This window comes from Odontesthes bonariensis, chromosome 11 (assembly GCF_027942865.1).
Source record: "Odontesthes bonariensis isolate fOdoBon6 chromosome 11, fOdoBon6.hap1, whole genome shotgun sequence".
Lineage (NCBI taxonomy): Eukaryota > Metazoa > Chordata > Actinopteri > Atheriniformes > Atherinopsidae > Odontesthes > Odontesthes bonariensis.
The window spans coordinates 11,847,380-11,862,177 of record NC_134516.1 but is presented as its reverse complement, the minus strand read 5'-3'; the positions used below and the strand labels follow the sequence as shown (position 1 = coordinate 11,862,177).

The 14,798-nt window shown below is 43.2% G+C and overlaps 2 protein-coding genes across 3 annotated transcripts in view; one reads left to right on the top strand and one right to left on the bottom strand.

Annotated features, from left to right (window-relative positions):
- The window catches only part of spega (striated muscle enriched protein kinase a), a 59,258-nt gene extending 51,097 nt beyond the window's left edge, over positions 1-8,161 (bottom strand). The window contains exons 1-2 of one of the 2 annotated variants that reach the window (XM_075477547.1): positions 7,609-8,161; positions 6,027-6,576 (exon numbers count right to left, since the gene is read on the bottom strand). In XM_075477547.1, coding sequence (XP_075333662.1) covers positions 6,027-6,408 — 382 coding nt within the window. In that variant the 5' untranslated portion in view covers positions 6,409-6,576; positions 7,609-8,161. Of the gene's footprint in view, positions 1-981; positions 1,327-6,026; positions 6,577-7,608 lie in introns of those variants that run through there. The other variant, XM_075477548.1, reaches the window with a different exon arrangement.
- A 2,394-nt stretch (positions 8,162-10,555) lies between these two features.
- inha (inhibin subunit alpha) lies at positions 10,556-14,091 on the top strand. Its single transcript, XM_075477555.1, has 2 exons — positions 10,556-11,044; positions 12,920-14,091. Exons 1-2 carry the CDS (start codon positions 10,744-10,746, stop codon positions 13,666-13,668), a joined length of 1,050 nt encoding a protein of 349 aa, XP_075333670.1. The 5' UTR covers positions 10,556-10,743; the 3' UTR covers positions 13,669-14,091.
- The last annotated feature ends 707 nt before the right edge of the window (positions 14,092-14,798 follow it).

The following is a 14,798-nucleotide window of genomic DNA, read 5'->3' as shown; positions in this document are numbered from 1 at the left end:
AAGCCAACGTGAGCTGTGGCATCGATTCGAATCGGATTCTGAGGTAGTTTTTGAAATCCAAAAATGACAGGGGCCAATGTTGACAGTCACACTGTAATCTGATCCTACCACCTAATCCTGACCAAATCCCCAAAGGTTCCTGTGAATGACTGTGTGCTGGCATGATGGAACACAAACACACAGTTTGCCCGACAGAACGCCGGGGAAACAGCGTTGGCTTCATTCTCACATGTTGCCACAGCTGCCGCGTGTGAATAGAGGAGTTAATTAATTGTACTGCAACCTTAATCCACTTACAACAAAATGTCTACAGAATGTGAAATCATAAAGCAGCCATATATATTATTTTTGCCCTGGTCTGCCGATATAAACCGATTCAATCTATAAAAGAGGTCTGGGTTGATGTAAAGTGGAAAGACCGGGAATGCTATGTTCTGCACATGACTCGTAGAAAATACATAGACTCAGCAGTTCAATTGATTTAAAGCTCTGCAGTACATGTCAGTGAAAAATGGTGAGAAATGCACGTTCAAAGACGAGATTTCATCGAATCGCCAACTTGTACCACGGCTTTAGGGGAATTTGCACACTTTCACTTCATGAAATGTGACCATTAATCCTGTTAAAACCATCGTGTTGGTATTGAAAGAAACTTTATAGGCATCGGGAAACTCAGCTTTAGCTCATTTTTGGAAGTTTCAGGTCATGTTTTGTCCGAGAATGTTTATATTTGGACAATAGAACTGGACCTCTGAGGGGTCAAAAGCTGGAAAATAAACTTATATAATAGGGGCCTCAATTGTATTGCCTTGATTGAATTTCCTCATCAGCAGTTCCACTCAGTCGACTGTGTATACAGTATTATAATTACCTGCAAAAGTATGGTCTTTCAACTAATCCCTTGCCTGTTTAAGGATTCCCTACAAACCATTATATGTTGTTGTGATGCATCTTCTTTTATTGATACCTTCTCCCACTTACCTCTCTGTTTCTTGCTTCTTGGCCGACTCAAAGCTTCTCTAGCGCTCCTCAAAGACTTCCGTGCATCGAGTAGTTCCTTCCGCGACATCTTTTGTAAGGTTCTAGAGTTTATCCATTGAAAGAACACTAAAGACAATGAGTCCCGACGGGCCTCCCCGTTTCATCTTTCCTCATAATTTTGCCATCAAAATGGCTTCCTACGCAGCATGAAGTGGGAAGCTGGTCAAGCAAAGATGAGCGACCGTAAGATGGCTGCCGGACCATAAAACTACCATCTTCAGCCCATATCTCTTTTCTTGCCCTCTCCCTGTCCCCCTAAAGTCCCAACGTTGACTGCCAATCGCAATGTTCTATTTCAAGTTGCGTATAGTACAACCCCTCCAGTTGTACTTTCCCTTTGCACCCCTTTTCAGAGAGCCGGCCCCTTCCTCCCCACCCCAGTTAGATCAGAAGATTAAACATACTGCTGTGCGGAAACCAAACGACCTTTTGCTGTCCTCTTGGGATCGCTCCTGCACACAGAGTATTGGAAGTCAAGTGCAGGCAGACAAGCTGTAATACATTAACGATATGCTACAACTTCCAAGACAGAGATTTTGGATGATGAGACAATTACATGTGGAGAAAGATGGATGCATTTCAGACAGCTCTATGGTAACAGACCTTTTAGCTGGAAGTGAATATCACTCTGTAGCTTTGTGTCTGTTCAAAATAAAGCTCAGAATCTGTGACTGAATGAATGCCTTTGAACTGATCTATTCCCACTCAATGATCATCCTCCTTTTTCCTCGTAAGTCGCTTTGGACAAAAGCGTCTGCTGAGTGCGTAAATGTAAATCATAGTTTTTTTATGAGTGTTGCTAGTAGTGCACAATGAGACCGGGCGCTCGCCGTCACCCCGTCGCTCCGCTCCACAGATGCCTTTCAGGTGATGTAACAGATCCCTTGACATTTGCATCAAGCTTGCACGCTGTTCACAAACCACATCCATCAAGCTCTCCTATAGGAATCCGTCAGTTCGCTGATGTACTCAAATGACAGGATGATTTGTCATCCGAGCGAATTTGTCTGTACACAGTTCAAGTTTAGCGACAATATTAGCCCCATAACCAGGTAAGAATGTAATTGATTGTGTCAAGGAAACTGTTTTGTTCCTTATTTGTTTGTCATTCAACGTTGTCTAAGGGCAATTTCAAGCACTTTGAGACGCGAACCCTAAACCTATATATTCGCATTGCAATTTTGACTCAGTGGCAAAAAACAACCGCTCTCGGCAAAGCCTCAAAGAATTCACACATCTTTTTTAAATCGAGTGAAAATAGATCGAAGTGTCCGGTTCAAGTTTGTGCCTGTGCGAAACGGCAGTGGCGTGGAAGGGGTTTAAATACTGCAGCACATATCGCACAAAAATCTAGTTTCAAAATCTCATCCGCATCAAATATCAGCGGCAACAACTGCATACATCAGGGCGGCTTTTTCATATTCATCTTAAAAGTTTCTTCCCTTTTTTTTTTTTGTCATTTGACATTTTCTCCCTCAAGAACGGTCTTTCAGGTACAAGGAGCAAATTGTGTATCTGCGTCACAAAATATCGGATGTCTTCATCCAGGAGGCCCCCCTCAGGCGGTCTTGGTACTTTGTCATATTGAAATGATCGTGTTCACGCTGCTGCGTCAATGTATGACGATCAAAAGTGACAGAAGCTAAAGCTTAGGAGACCACAGATCAAACAGCTTAGCCCTGTAGGAATGTTAGAGATATCAAGAGGGTGACGTCAGTCGAGACACCTAGACTTGTGACAGAGCACTGCTCTGGCTTCTGGTTGGCCTGATCTCTAAGGGTGACATCTAAAGTAAAAGACCTGACTGTCTGACTCACTGTGCAATGCTCGCGAGCGGCCAGAACATCCATTAAACCGAAACCGCTCACGGCTCAGGCGTACATACTAACAAACAAATACACAATCACATTCTCCCTCTCGCCCTCTTTTTTCACCACGCTGACCGTGATTGAGAGTGACAGCGCTGCATCTTGACCGTGGCGATGCTATAATTATCTGTGATGTCTACTGCTGCTGCTGCTGCAATCGGAGAAGGGGGGCCCGGCGGCATCCACACATCACCGGGGAGCACGAGCACTCGAGCCGGCGCGGCACATACCAGGGCCATAAATAACCACGAGCAAAGAGAAAAGAGGGGTGCTGCACGAGGGAGACAGAGGTCACGGCGATAAGAAAACAGCCAGAGCCTCGAGAATGTACTTGGCTCCTCTACCTGCTGTTACTGTACATAGTTTAAAAAAAAGGAGATACAATGCTGTTTCTCTGTTAAGCTGAAAGTCTACAATAGGAAGTATGTTGTCTAAATAGCCTCGTCTTTACCTTCCAAAGCTGAGTTAACAGCATATTTACACATGTCAGGCCAACTTCTTTCAAAGGTCTGAGAATTACATGGCTTAGGCCTATGCAATCCAAAGTGCCAAAGTGAGAGCTAAAAAAAAAAAAAAGAGCTATTAAATCATACTAGCAACAAAAGAGAAATATAAGAATGGTTCAAGGCGCACTGCATGTTGTCATGCGAATCTGAATCATGACTCCTGAAATGAGCAGACAGAGACAAAGAGAGACAGCAAAGAAATAGTTAGTGACACAGAGAGAGACATGGAGGTGATGAGTGATATGCCAGCTGGACCATCTGTGCCAGATCACACTGGCGGAGCCGGTGACATGCAAGCTCAACTGTCAACTTTCTTCACAGGCCAAGGCAGCAAAAGTATGATCAAATGTATCCAATGACACAATGATCTAACTGCAACCCGCACCCCTGTGATTGACACAAAGGACTCAAACGGGTGATGCAAGCCGCCCGTGAGTATTTATAACACCAAATGTGACAAGAATATCTCTGGAAAATGCAGTTCAGCATTGAGGTTTTAGCCTGCTGATAATCCTGCTCTGGAAATCACCTGCGTCTCACAGGAAACCGTTTAACGAATAAAAAAAGATTGCGGGACGTGGATCCATGTGAAACTGAGGGCGATGGCGACACGAGGCAGCCACACTGAACTGTGCAAGGATGCAATTGGCAATGATATATACGAAAAAAACAGAGGTACGCGAGTACACATTGTACTGTACAAGGGATCATATTCAATCAGAGCTCACTTACTTAACTGTCTCTGAACAAAACGCTGAAGCAAATCATATTAGAAAATACGCTTTTATGCTGTTGGAAGAAGTTCCTTTTTTTAAATAAAAACGTGCTAGTTCACCTCATCACCTGTACTTAATTAGTCGCGCAACACGACATCTTACAGGCAAATAAACCCTCTAGACTTCCAGTATGAGGGAATTTAGACCTGGTGAGGGTGATGCGTAAAATATGACTACTTTTTGTTTGATTTTTCCTGTCATGCACTGTTTGAAGTTATGTAGGCAGACCAGCCATCTTGAGCCAAACCACGATGTCAACAACCTATTCTAATTTTGGAAGTGTTGGAGAGCTGTAACAGCAGCAATGCCTTTAGAGCTTCATTCAATATTACAGCTTACTCATGGTCTCTGATTCAATAAGTTGTAAGTACTGGCTCACAAATCTTTACTTTGCTGTTCCAGTCTCTAAGGTTACTGCTATTGTAATCAAGGCACAGGCAATACAGGAGTGCACAAATCCACCCATACTGATTCAAACCGAAATAAAATATTCATGAAAACGAGACGACCACCCAATATTTAAACCACTGGTCTCAAACTGAGCCGTGAAAGGGCCGGTGTGGCTGCAGGTTTTTGTTCCAACCCTGCAGCAGCACAGCTGACTTGTTTCATTCAATCAACTGAACTGGTTAAAGGCTGATTTATGGTCGCCTACGCAGAGCCCTCTCCATCAACGGAGACCCTCCCGGAGACGCTCTCCGTAGCTTGCGTGCATCGGCCAAAATTTCTATCTATCCGTCGAGGCAACGGAGAACGCAAGGGCTGTGATTGGTCGGCTAATTTTACAACGTCATTTCCGGAATCCCTTTTCCGGTTTAGCGCCTTCCTCTCAGAGCAACAACACCGCCATTTTTGAAAGAGTTTACTGTGTGCCGGTCAACATTTGGTCAAAAATATTTGCATTTCAAAATCAATAAGCTCCAACTCCAACAACAGTCTTTCTCTCTCGGTCGCCATCGTTCACTGTGAGGAGTGGAACGGAGCCGGAAGGTGAACAATCAATCAACGACTTTCACAATAGACGTCGCGAGATTGGGTCATTTAACGTAGCGCCGCCTACTGATCGGGAGGTGAATTGCCTTGCGTATCTGACAGCCCGACGGAGTACTTTGAAAGGACGGACTACGGAGATGGCTGGAGGGATAGCGATGGAGAAGCATACTGAGGCCTTAAGACAGTTCAGTTGATTGAATGAAACAAGTCAGCTGTGCTGCTGCAGGGTTGGAACAAAAACTTGCAGCTCACCGGCCCTTTCACGGATCAGTTTGAGACCTCTGGTCTAAACACAATAAAAAACTGTCACTTTGTACCATTGAGATTTTTCACAGCATATTCATCACATTTTCACACCATTGTGTCATTTGTACCAGTTGTTCCAGATGACGTGAAACGAATGAGTAATGCAATATTACTTACTAAAAAAAAAAAAAAGAAACAACCAGAGGGAAGTATTCTGCCTTTCCTAAATTAGATGGAACGTATCCTCAGAGAAAGAACATCTTTACCATATGCGCGACACTCTTCTCCCTCTAACAAATCTCAGCTTCCATTTACAGCCACAAGCTAATTTTAAAGTATATCCTAATGCTGCTTTTCAGACACAGAGGAGATGATTACTAGTATCTGATGCTCAGATTCCACTCCTCGATCGACAAGATCAGTGGCTGGGTGATCTTTCGAGTGAACAAATGCCTTTTGGATCCAAAACCAAACTAAAGTCAACTCAAAAGGAAATGCACGATTTCTTAAAAAAAAACCCATCAAATTTGAGATTACAAATACAATGCACGGGTTGCGATGTCATTGAAATGTTAGCATCGGCTGCTTGTGATTACCTTCACCCAGGTCCATAACAGCCAGAACAGCATTGCAGCTTGCCTCTCCCAGTTCATTGGTCGCCACGCAGGTGTACAGGCCAGCATCACTCGTGCGGCAGTCCCGTATCCAGAGCCCTCCTGAGTCCTGAGATTCTGAGGGGGGAAGCAGCTCGTCGTTGCGGTACCAGGTCACCGAAGGCTTCGGGTATCCTGACACTGATACCCGAAGTCGGATATCACAACCCGTTCCCACTGCTGCCTTACGGAGTTTACGGATGAAAGCTGGAGCAGCTGGCTCTTGTGTTTGAACTCCATCGTCTTCAGAAACCGGTTCACTGGGGATTTTGGCCTGATTGGAGGGGATATCAAGAGAGGGACTTGACTTACGGACCTCTGCCATCTTGGTCTGTTTTAGACTCCTTTACAAAGTGCACCTTTTATCTGGTAATTGTATCAAGATGAGCTGCATTTATTGACCGTGTCCTCCGAAAGACTTCACTGGTTCAGATATATCCGGGCTTATCGGGGAATAAAAAAGGATGTGTCCCCTGGGCTGCTGCACTGGGAGCTGAAATGACAAAGTTGTATTATTTTTGGCAGAGTACACTAACAACACCTAGTGAATTTCATAACGTAGATTATTTTAACTGACACTGGCAACTGAAAGTCATCTAAGATAAGTAGATTGAAAAGGGCAGCATTTTATTTCTGTTCCTCAAAGAAGTATTAAAAGTTTGACTGAAATCCCCCTGGATGCAAAGGGAACAAATTGAATCCTGCATAGTTCTCTAATGTACAAGCAGAGGAAGTCCAACTTGTGAAACCATTCAACCACATCATGCAAAGTGTATGAGCTACAATTTTCCCAGCTTGACAATTCTCAGGAATTAAATCAACCCACGTTAAATGCAGTACAATTTAAATGTTTGAAACTTGTTTTCTCATTTTAAATGAAGGGGTGGGTGTGTCCAAACTTTTGACTGCTACTTTGCATGCGTTATGGTCTCTGTCTTACTGCAAGACCTTCTTTTTTGGAGATGTATCCTGATATTCTCCTTTATAATTTGCTGATCCAGTTCAACATCCAGGAATGGAAAGCTATCCTGTACCAGTTGCAGCTATACAGGCCCTAATAATGATACTACCACCACCGTGTTTAATGATGAAACAAAGTTTTTGTGCTAGAATGTAGATTTATTTATTTTTTTTCCGTTCTACAAAAATAAATCTATTTTTTTCCTCAACGATTAAAGGCTTCCAAATAGCCCTCCAGTTTGTCCGGGTGATCTTTATATAACTGCAAACAGGCAACGGCTGACTGGATCAGTTGAGCACAAGCTCTTTAGAGATGATTTTGTAACCTGTTCCAGCCCGCTAAAACGTTTTTTTTTTCTTTTTTTCGAAACGGTAATAAAAAATCTCCTTTATTTTTCGCCACGACACAATTCCCTGAACGTGTTGTGAAGATCAGGCTTTTATAGACACCTGCAATGCCACTATTTTTTCCAAAATACATGCATTTGCATCATACGTTATACTATTGTGCGAAAATGGTGATCCTACGGGTTGACAAAAAACAGCTTAAAGAAGTGCACCTTACCTCAGTTTTGCTACTAAAGCCAGAAGGTATGTCTTTGGACATCCCCTCAAAGTCCGGGTTAAGGTAACAAGATCCATGGAGCAAGATATTTCATCTCAGATCATTTGCTAAAGCCTGCGTCTCTATTTGTCCTTTGGTGAGCAAAGACTGTAGGTGTAAGTCCGCCCTAGATCATGAAGCATTAGCAGCCACTGCCATGGTCCCTTTCAACAGCTTTAACCTCAGTGAAGAAAGATCAGACAGAGAGAGAGAGAGAGAGAGAGATTCTTTTCTCAAATGTCAAACTACTCAGGCCTTCTGCTCTACTGTGGTTTTACCCCGGGTTGCTCGGCAAAAAAACGACGCTTTTAACCGTTTTTTTTTTTGGCCTCCGAGTACCTAAATCAGCTCATGCTATCCGTCTCCCATATTGCCGCCTCACCCCCAGCTCTCTTCAGGTTGGGGACGACAGCTGCAAAGATAGGTCACATTTCTTGGACTGCCTTGTATGACCTATTCTCGCACGCTTACGCACATGCACGCACAAAGCGCCCAGACTCTAAGCCCTTTAGATAAGATTATAAACCAAAACGTGTGTGTGTGTCTGAGAGCGTATGTGTGAGAAAGGCAGAGACAGCCAGAGTGCGACAGTTGGGCTTTCTATAAAAAGAAAGTCTAAGAATAAAGACAGGACTTAGTGATTCACACTGTCGGGCAATGATACAACAAAACAATGTACCCGGTTGGAGCTATTGTAGAAAAAAAACGTCTCTAAGGGTCCACCGTGTAGGGTCACATTGCTTTGTAAACATCTGGGAAATGAGGAGACTAGTTGTCGGACCTTGGGGAGAGGAATACTGTCCCATTCTCATCTAAAATGAGATTGATTAGATTCTAACTGTTGGGTCTTCTTTGTTAAATTAGCATGGTCTTGCAGATATATACATATAATATTTATATAAAGCCATCCTGAAAAAACACATTGTGTGGATGGGAACAGATGTTTCTCTGAGACCTAGATGTGCAATTTTTCCAGTTCCATAGGCACTAATGCACCCCCACCCCATCAGAGATGCAGGCGGTTGAGCTGAGTGCTGATAACAAGCCCGACAGTTCCTCTCCACTTTAGTCTCGAGCATTTGTGGATGGCGGGGCAAACTTTGTTCACAGACTTTCAGATTTCTCAAAGTGTTCCTGAGCCCGTGTAATGATTTCCACGATAGAATCACGCTTGCTCCTCCCGCCGTTGCTTTTTTTTTTGGTAACACTTACGTTGTACATCTCTTTTGTTGCAACATGAAAGTAGGCAAGACTAGAATGATTTGAAACTTACAACACGCAAATCATCTGAGAACTGCCCTTTAGAATAAAAAGGGCTTGCAGCCATAAAAAATTATCAATTTACCACGATTAGTGTAGGTTTGAATAATCTTACCACAACATACCGTTCTTATCAACCCAGCTTCAGGGCAAGCAGCGTGTCACATGATGTATTTGGTGTAATTTGAACTGCAGGCACAGGTTGCACGCTGTGGGACGATTCCCTCCTCTTCACCAATCTGTGTAAAATCAAAAACACACTTTGTTGTCCTTCTCCCCCCCCCCCCCCCCCCCCCCCCCCCTTTTTTGTTAGCATCAAATAAAGGAGGAGGAGTGGCAGCTATCTTCAGATCAGGGTTACTAATCAGTCCTTAGACCCAAGATGAGTTTTTAGCACTTTTGAATCTCTGATTCTGGGTTTTTCCCACCCAAAGTGGAAATCACAAAAGCCTCTTCTACTTGTTGCTGTGCATCATCCACCTGAGCCCTTATTCTGAGTTGAAGTCATTCTAATGGGTGACTTTCATATCCATATATATTGAAAATGACAGCCTAAATATTTACTTTAATTCCATATTAGATTCTGCTGGATTTTCTCAAAGTGTTCGCAGACCAGTGTCTTAATCACACTCTTGATCTTGTGCTGACTGCATTGACAGTGAACAGTTAACAGTAGTCCCTCATAACCCTGTCTTATTCGACCATTTCTTTTTTTTTTGATAACCTTTGAGTTTACATTACTTGACTATACAGCTTCTAAGAAGAAATTTAGTTTGGGCCCATGAAGAGAAGTCTTATGAGGCATATGACAATTACAACTTGTGGCCAAGAGTGGCCGCTGTTCAGCAATTTTCACACTCTGATGCCACTCAGATTTTCCTTCTGTTTAATAATTTTTATAAAGCATGTTGGTAGTTTTTATGTTTTATTTCTGTCCTCACTGTAAAAGAATATCAACACCTCCGCAGTGATCGGGGGTTTGTCTGAAGCACATTTTCCAGGTGCATATTGCGCTCCTTTTAGTAGCTTTTCTAAGAGTCATTGGCTTCCAAAATCTCTAGTGAATGATTAATCTTCTTGTGGATTTACATTTTGAGCACCTTGAGCACCTTTGACCACCGGTTTCAAGACGGTGTTAGTGTTGAGAATTTTGCAAAGATCTTTGAAATAGCTCCATCTAATGACAAAAGCCGTTTTATGCACTGTTTGCATATAACTTTGGGTCTTTACCATGTTAAAGTGGAAAAATGTCCTTGTACTGAAACTACCTTGATGATCAGAATAATGTTTCTCTGTGAGGTATTCGAGGATTCAAGGACAGTGAGAAGGAACTTTTGTTTGCAGACAAACTAAGTGTGAGAGCATTCCCTGCTAAATATGGCAGCTGTGATCAAGGCAAAGCCAGCTAGACAGTAAATATTACTTTTTGAAGGGTTATAAGTCACAAATGAGTGGAGACAGCTGAAGTGCAGCTCTGCTGCCCAAAAGCAACACTCCCAAAACACGCAGACACGTTTTTGGTTCTGTGAGAAATAGCCACAAACACAGATAATGCAACATCCTATCTGTCAAGGCCATTCTTTGCTTATCTTTATTTTGCGAGCTAGCAACAAAGTGCTTTTGCTTGCAGACCTCACTCAGACCCAGACGGCTTCGGACTCTAAACAAATGTGTGAGAATAAAGATAGACACAGCAGATGAGCCCTTTTCTGGAGATATTTACATTTTGTGCTTCTTCAATGCAGTGAAAGTAGTCAAACCTACTTTCTGGACTTCTTTGTAGTTTGTCGTTGGGGGTATTGTGAGCAGAGCAAGAGTTTATCATACTGTGCAGTCATGGTGTCCCGTGCTGTACTCATTCTGGGCCATCTCTGGATCCACATTCTGGTTCAAGCCTCCGGGGGAGAGGAGCTGCCCAGAGGGGTTGTGTTGTCTTGGTTCCGAGAGCAGGTTCTGGAGGGCCTTGGGCTGGAGGAACCCCCTCCGAATGCAGTGCAGGGACACGATAGGGACTCAGCACGGCCAGAGATGAGGCGGATACATGCGAGGGTCCCCAGGACAAGCAGAGCAGTGCGGGTCAATCATCAAACCCGTTCGGACCAGGATACGTCTCAAATTATTCTGTTCTCCAGTTCTGGTGAGAAACTGTTTAATCTTCATCTTCCTTTTGTCCTCATATATTTGACCCTGAAATTCACGTCAACGGCTCAAAAATCTAGTATTTATATAGAAAATAATGCACTGATACATTGTATGTCATACAGTTACATTTCAAACGTGTGCTTTATCATATCAGCTTTTAGCTACTCTGCATATCAGTGCTGGCTGTCTGTAAAAGCAGTATGTAGAGTGTCTTATCTAAATATTTGTGAACCCAATTGGTTTAACGAAGCAAACCCATTCAGGCCTGTGTGTTCTGCGGGTCTGAAAAGAATACAGCAGAAGAAATTATCTCCTAAATTTAGCATATAAAACAGCGTTAGGAAAAGGCAGGTTTTCTGATAAATATGCACCATGCATATGACGAATATGAGCCAACCCCCCTCGTTTCCTCATATTTCGGCTCCAAGGGGACAGACTTCCTTGGAGGTTTTAGGCGTTCTGGGGGCACCTTCGAAGCTTTTCTTTGGGCATTGGCTGCTTTTTCAATCGTTTTCAGTTCAGCTCTTTCACAAAGACACGACATTTTGTTCCCATTTCTTTCGTTGCATCTGTGAAAAATGCCAAAGATACCACAGCTCAACAGACGTAAAAAAAATATTATTAATGCATCAACGAGGTGGTTCCCCAAGAGCTACCGCCCCAAAAACTCAACATATCTCAGCACCTGTAGTGTGTCCTAAAAATGTTTGAGGAGATCGAATGAGTGGAGGACAAAAAAAAAGAAGTAGCAGGCCTTAGGAAAAATATATATCTACAGCAGATGAACAGTGTCTGAATGTGATGTCCTGAAGAAATAATGAAAATAATCTCAAAGACGTGACAGGACCTGAGAGATTGCATCTGGAACTTCAATTGATCCCTTTGCTTTTCACGGAAACCTCACCACTCTCCATGGAAAGGTGCAAACAAGAGGCGGGAGAGAGAGAGGGGGGGGGTTCTGAGATATGCCAAATGACACAAGAAATAGACTGAAAATCAATGGCAGTGGTTCTTATGGCGTGATGAATCCTCCCCAGAGCCCAGGCCTCAACATAATTGAAAGAGAATGCAACAATTGACAGCCAACATCCGAAAAAAACAAAAAGATCTTTAGAATGCCCTTCAGGAAGCCTGGAGAGCTATCCCTGGCGCTCCACTTAAGGAAATGAAAGGAAAGCTCGTCTAAAATGACACAGGGCTGTGTCGAAGACTAAATGTGCTCGTGTCGTACCTCTCCGCTCAACTTTAAGAACATATGGACAGTCGGAGAAGCGTGAGTGGAAGGAGGAGGGTTTGCAGCGCTTGTTAACAACAGATGGTGTAATCCTGGACATGTCAGTGGGAGGAGGGAGCGTCTCTGCACCCCAGATGTTGAGAGGTCCCTGTCTATGTTGTCAGCTGAGAGAGTTAATCTGTGTAACCTTGCCAACGCTGTTTGTGTACTCAGCAGATAAGTCGTTGCCGAGCTACAGAGACAAACCCCCCCCCCACCCACTGGTCTTGGAAGATTTCTACCACATCTCTCTCTGCTCGACTTAAACTTTCCATTGATGTTTGCACGTGTTACAATTAATTGCTGCACCTATTTCCTGTGTTCCTGGCAACGAAGAAGTCAGGAGGTGCGAGTGAAGACTTTGAAAGCTGTGTAAACCTTGAATGTTGATTGGTGATGTTTGACAGCCCTCTCTGCTCCCAAGTTTCAAAATGTTGAGCCCGCATAGTTTTGTGAGAAATGTTGAGCAAAGTTACACCGTCAGAGGTCAGGATACAAGCAAGATTAATGAGGAGTGTTGACTGAATGACTTCATCTTTAGAAATCCCAATAAAACTGTCATGTAACCCATGTTCTCCTCCACCTTTGCCTTGGCAGAGTCATCCTGTGCCGTGGCTAACTCGGCTCCAAGAGAAACCGCCGACACCTGTCTCGCATACTACTTCCAGCCCTCCATCAACTTCCGAGACACTGCGGTCACATCTGCCCACTTCTGGTTCTATGCAGGGAAAGGAGCCACGGCAAACTCATCCGCACCGCTCTTCCTTCTTAACTCTGCGCAGAAGCTCCTTCAGGCAGCAGAGGATCCATCGGAGTTGAGCTCTGATGGATGGACAACCTACCATCTGGACCGGAGCCTGCTGGCTTCTGTGGCCAAGGGCCCTTTTCTGCTTCAGGTCCACTGCGCTGCCTGCCAGTGCCGCACCAGTGAGCCAGACAAGACCCCTTTTGTCCACTTGCACGTTCGGCCTCGAGGGCCGGTCCGCTCACGCCGCCAGGCAGAGGTAACCATCCCCTGGTCTCCCTCCGCCATCTACCTTCTACAGCGGCCCTCGCAGGAGAAGCCTCGGCCCAGCGACTGCCGTCGAGCAGAGTTCGAAGTGACCTTCGAGGATCTGGGCTGGGATAATTGGATCGTCCATCCAAAGGCGCTGACCTTCTACTACTGTCAAGGGGACTGCTCAAGTGTGGATCGAAGCGCAGCTAAGTTGGGGATCTCCCAGTGCTGTGCTCCTGTCCCGGGCACCATGAAGTCCCTGAAGGTTACCACAACCTCTGACGGCGGGTACTCGTTCAAACATGAGACCTTGCCTAACATCATGCCTGCGGAATGCACTTGTATTTGAACATAGACCATTTTCTCTTTTTCCAACTTTGCTTTCATTACCCCATGCTATATCACAATTTTTTTTTCCCTATAGGCAGTCATGATCATTCCATGTCATACAGGCAAACCCCATCTCGATTTTACATATCAATTCTTTACAGGAGAAAGATGGATGGACAAGATATGGACAGATGTGAAATATGAAGGAAATATTGATGAAGTTGCAGATGAGTCTTCTTTAAAAGAACACTCAAGGGCTACTTTAAAATATCTATTATCTTGCTCATAGGGACATATTTGATTTAGACTTGTCAAATAAAGGCACATAAACTGGGTCACAAGTGATTCTTTGTGCAATTAAAAAAAAAAGTTCTATATTTAATAACGGTTGTTTGTGCAGTGTCAAGGAAATAGGGTTTAATCTGGCAGACTGTAAAGCTACTCGGCCCTGTTACATCCATTTTCAAAAGTTAAAAAAAAAAAAAATCCCCATGAAGACCAAAACTTTGAATATTAATTGATGAAAAGGAGACCATTTCACCCAGAAATATTGGTTTTGTTGACTAAAATCAAAGGTACTTGCCACTCTTCAATGTTCACTCTTTAGATATGATAAATGTAACCAAGTCAAAGGAAAGAATTGGAATAAGCAATAAAAAAATATATATTTAAATCTAAAAAGAGAGAACTACTTTGTTGCATTTCTGACTGACAGCTTGAGCTGAATGAAATACGATACTGACTCAGTATCTAACATTTACTCGTAGCAGTTGACAGAAGAGCCTAAGCAGGAACTTTTAATGTTAAAATTAGCATTCTTTGTGCCATCATCCTGGGAATAAGCACTGACCTAAAGAGTTAAGTTATCATCCATTCAGGGTCTTAACATATATATAAAAATAATAAGTCACCTTAAACTGTATTTAAATTCAGCATCCAGAACTCTTAAAATTGAGGGTTTTTTCAAAAAAAAAAAAAAAAAAAAAAAAAAAAACTTTCAGTGGACATTCATACAGGATGCAAGTAGCAGCTCAATTTAAATATGTAAAGTTGTGGCTTTTATTTAGCTAAAAAAAAAAAAAACCTGCATTTATAGAGTCCCTCCTTAGTTCCACCTCATTTTGCTTTTCCCATATGTGCCCCTTAGAT

Bases quoted from the DNA above. Each gene is read 5' to 3' on its own strand.
- inha (XM_075477555.1), top strand. From the start codon at position 10,744: ATGGTGTCCCGTGCTGTACTCATTCTGGGCCATCTCTGGATCCACATT. The intron at 11,045-12,919 runs GTGAGAAACTGT...TTGCCTTGGCAG, and splicing joins TATTCTGTTCTCCAGTTCTG to AGTCATCCTGTGCCGTGGCT.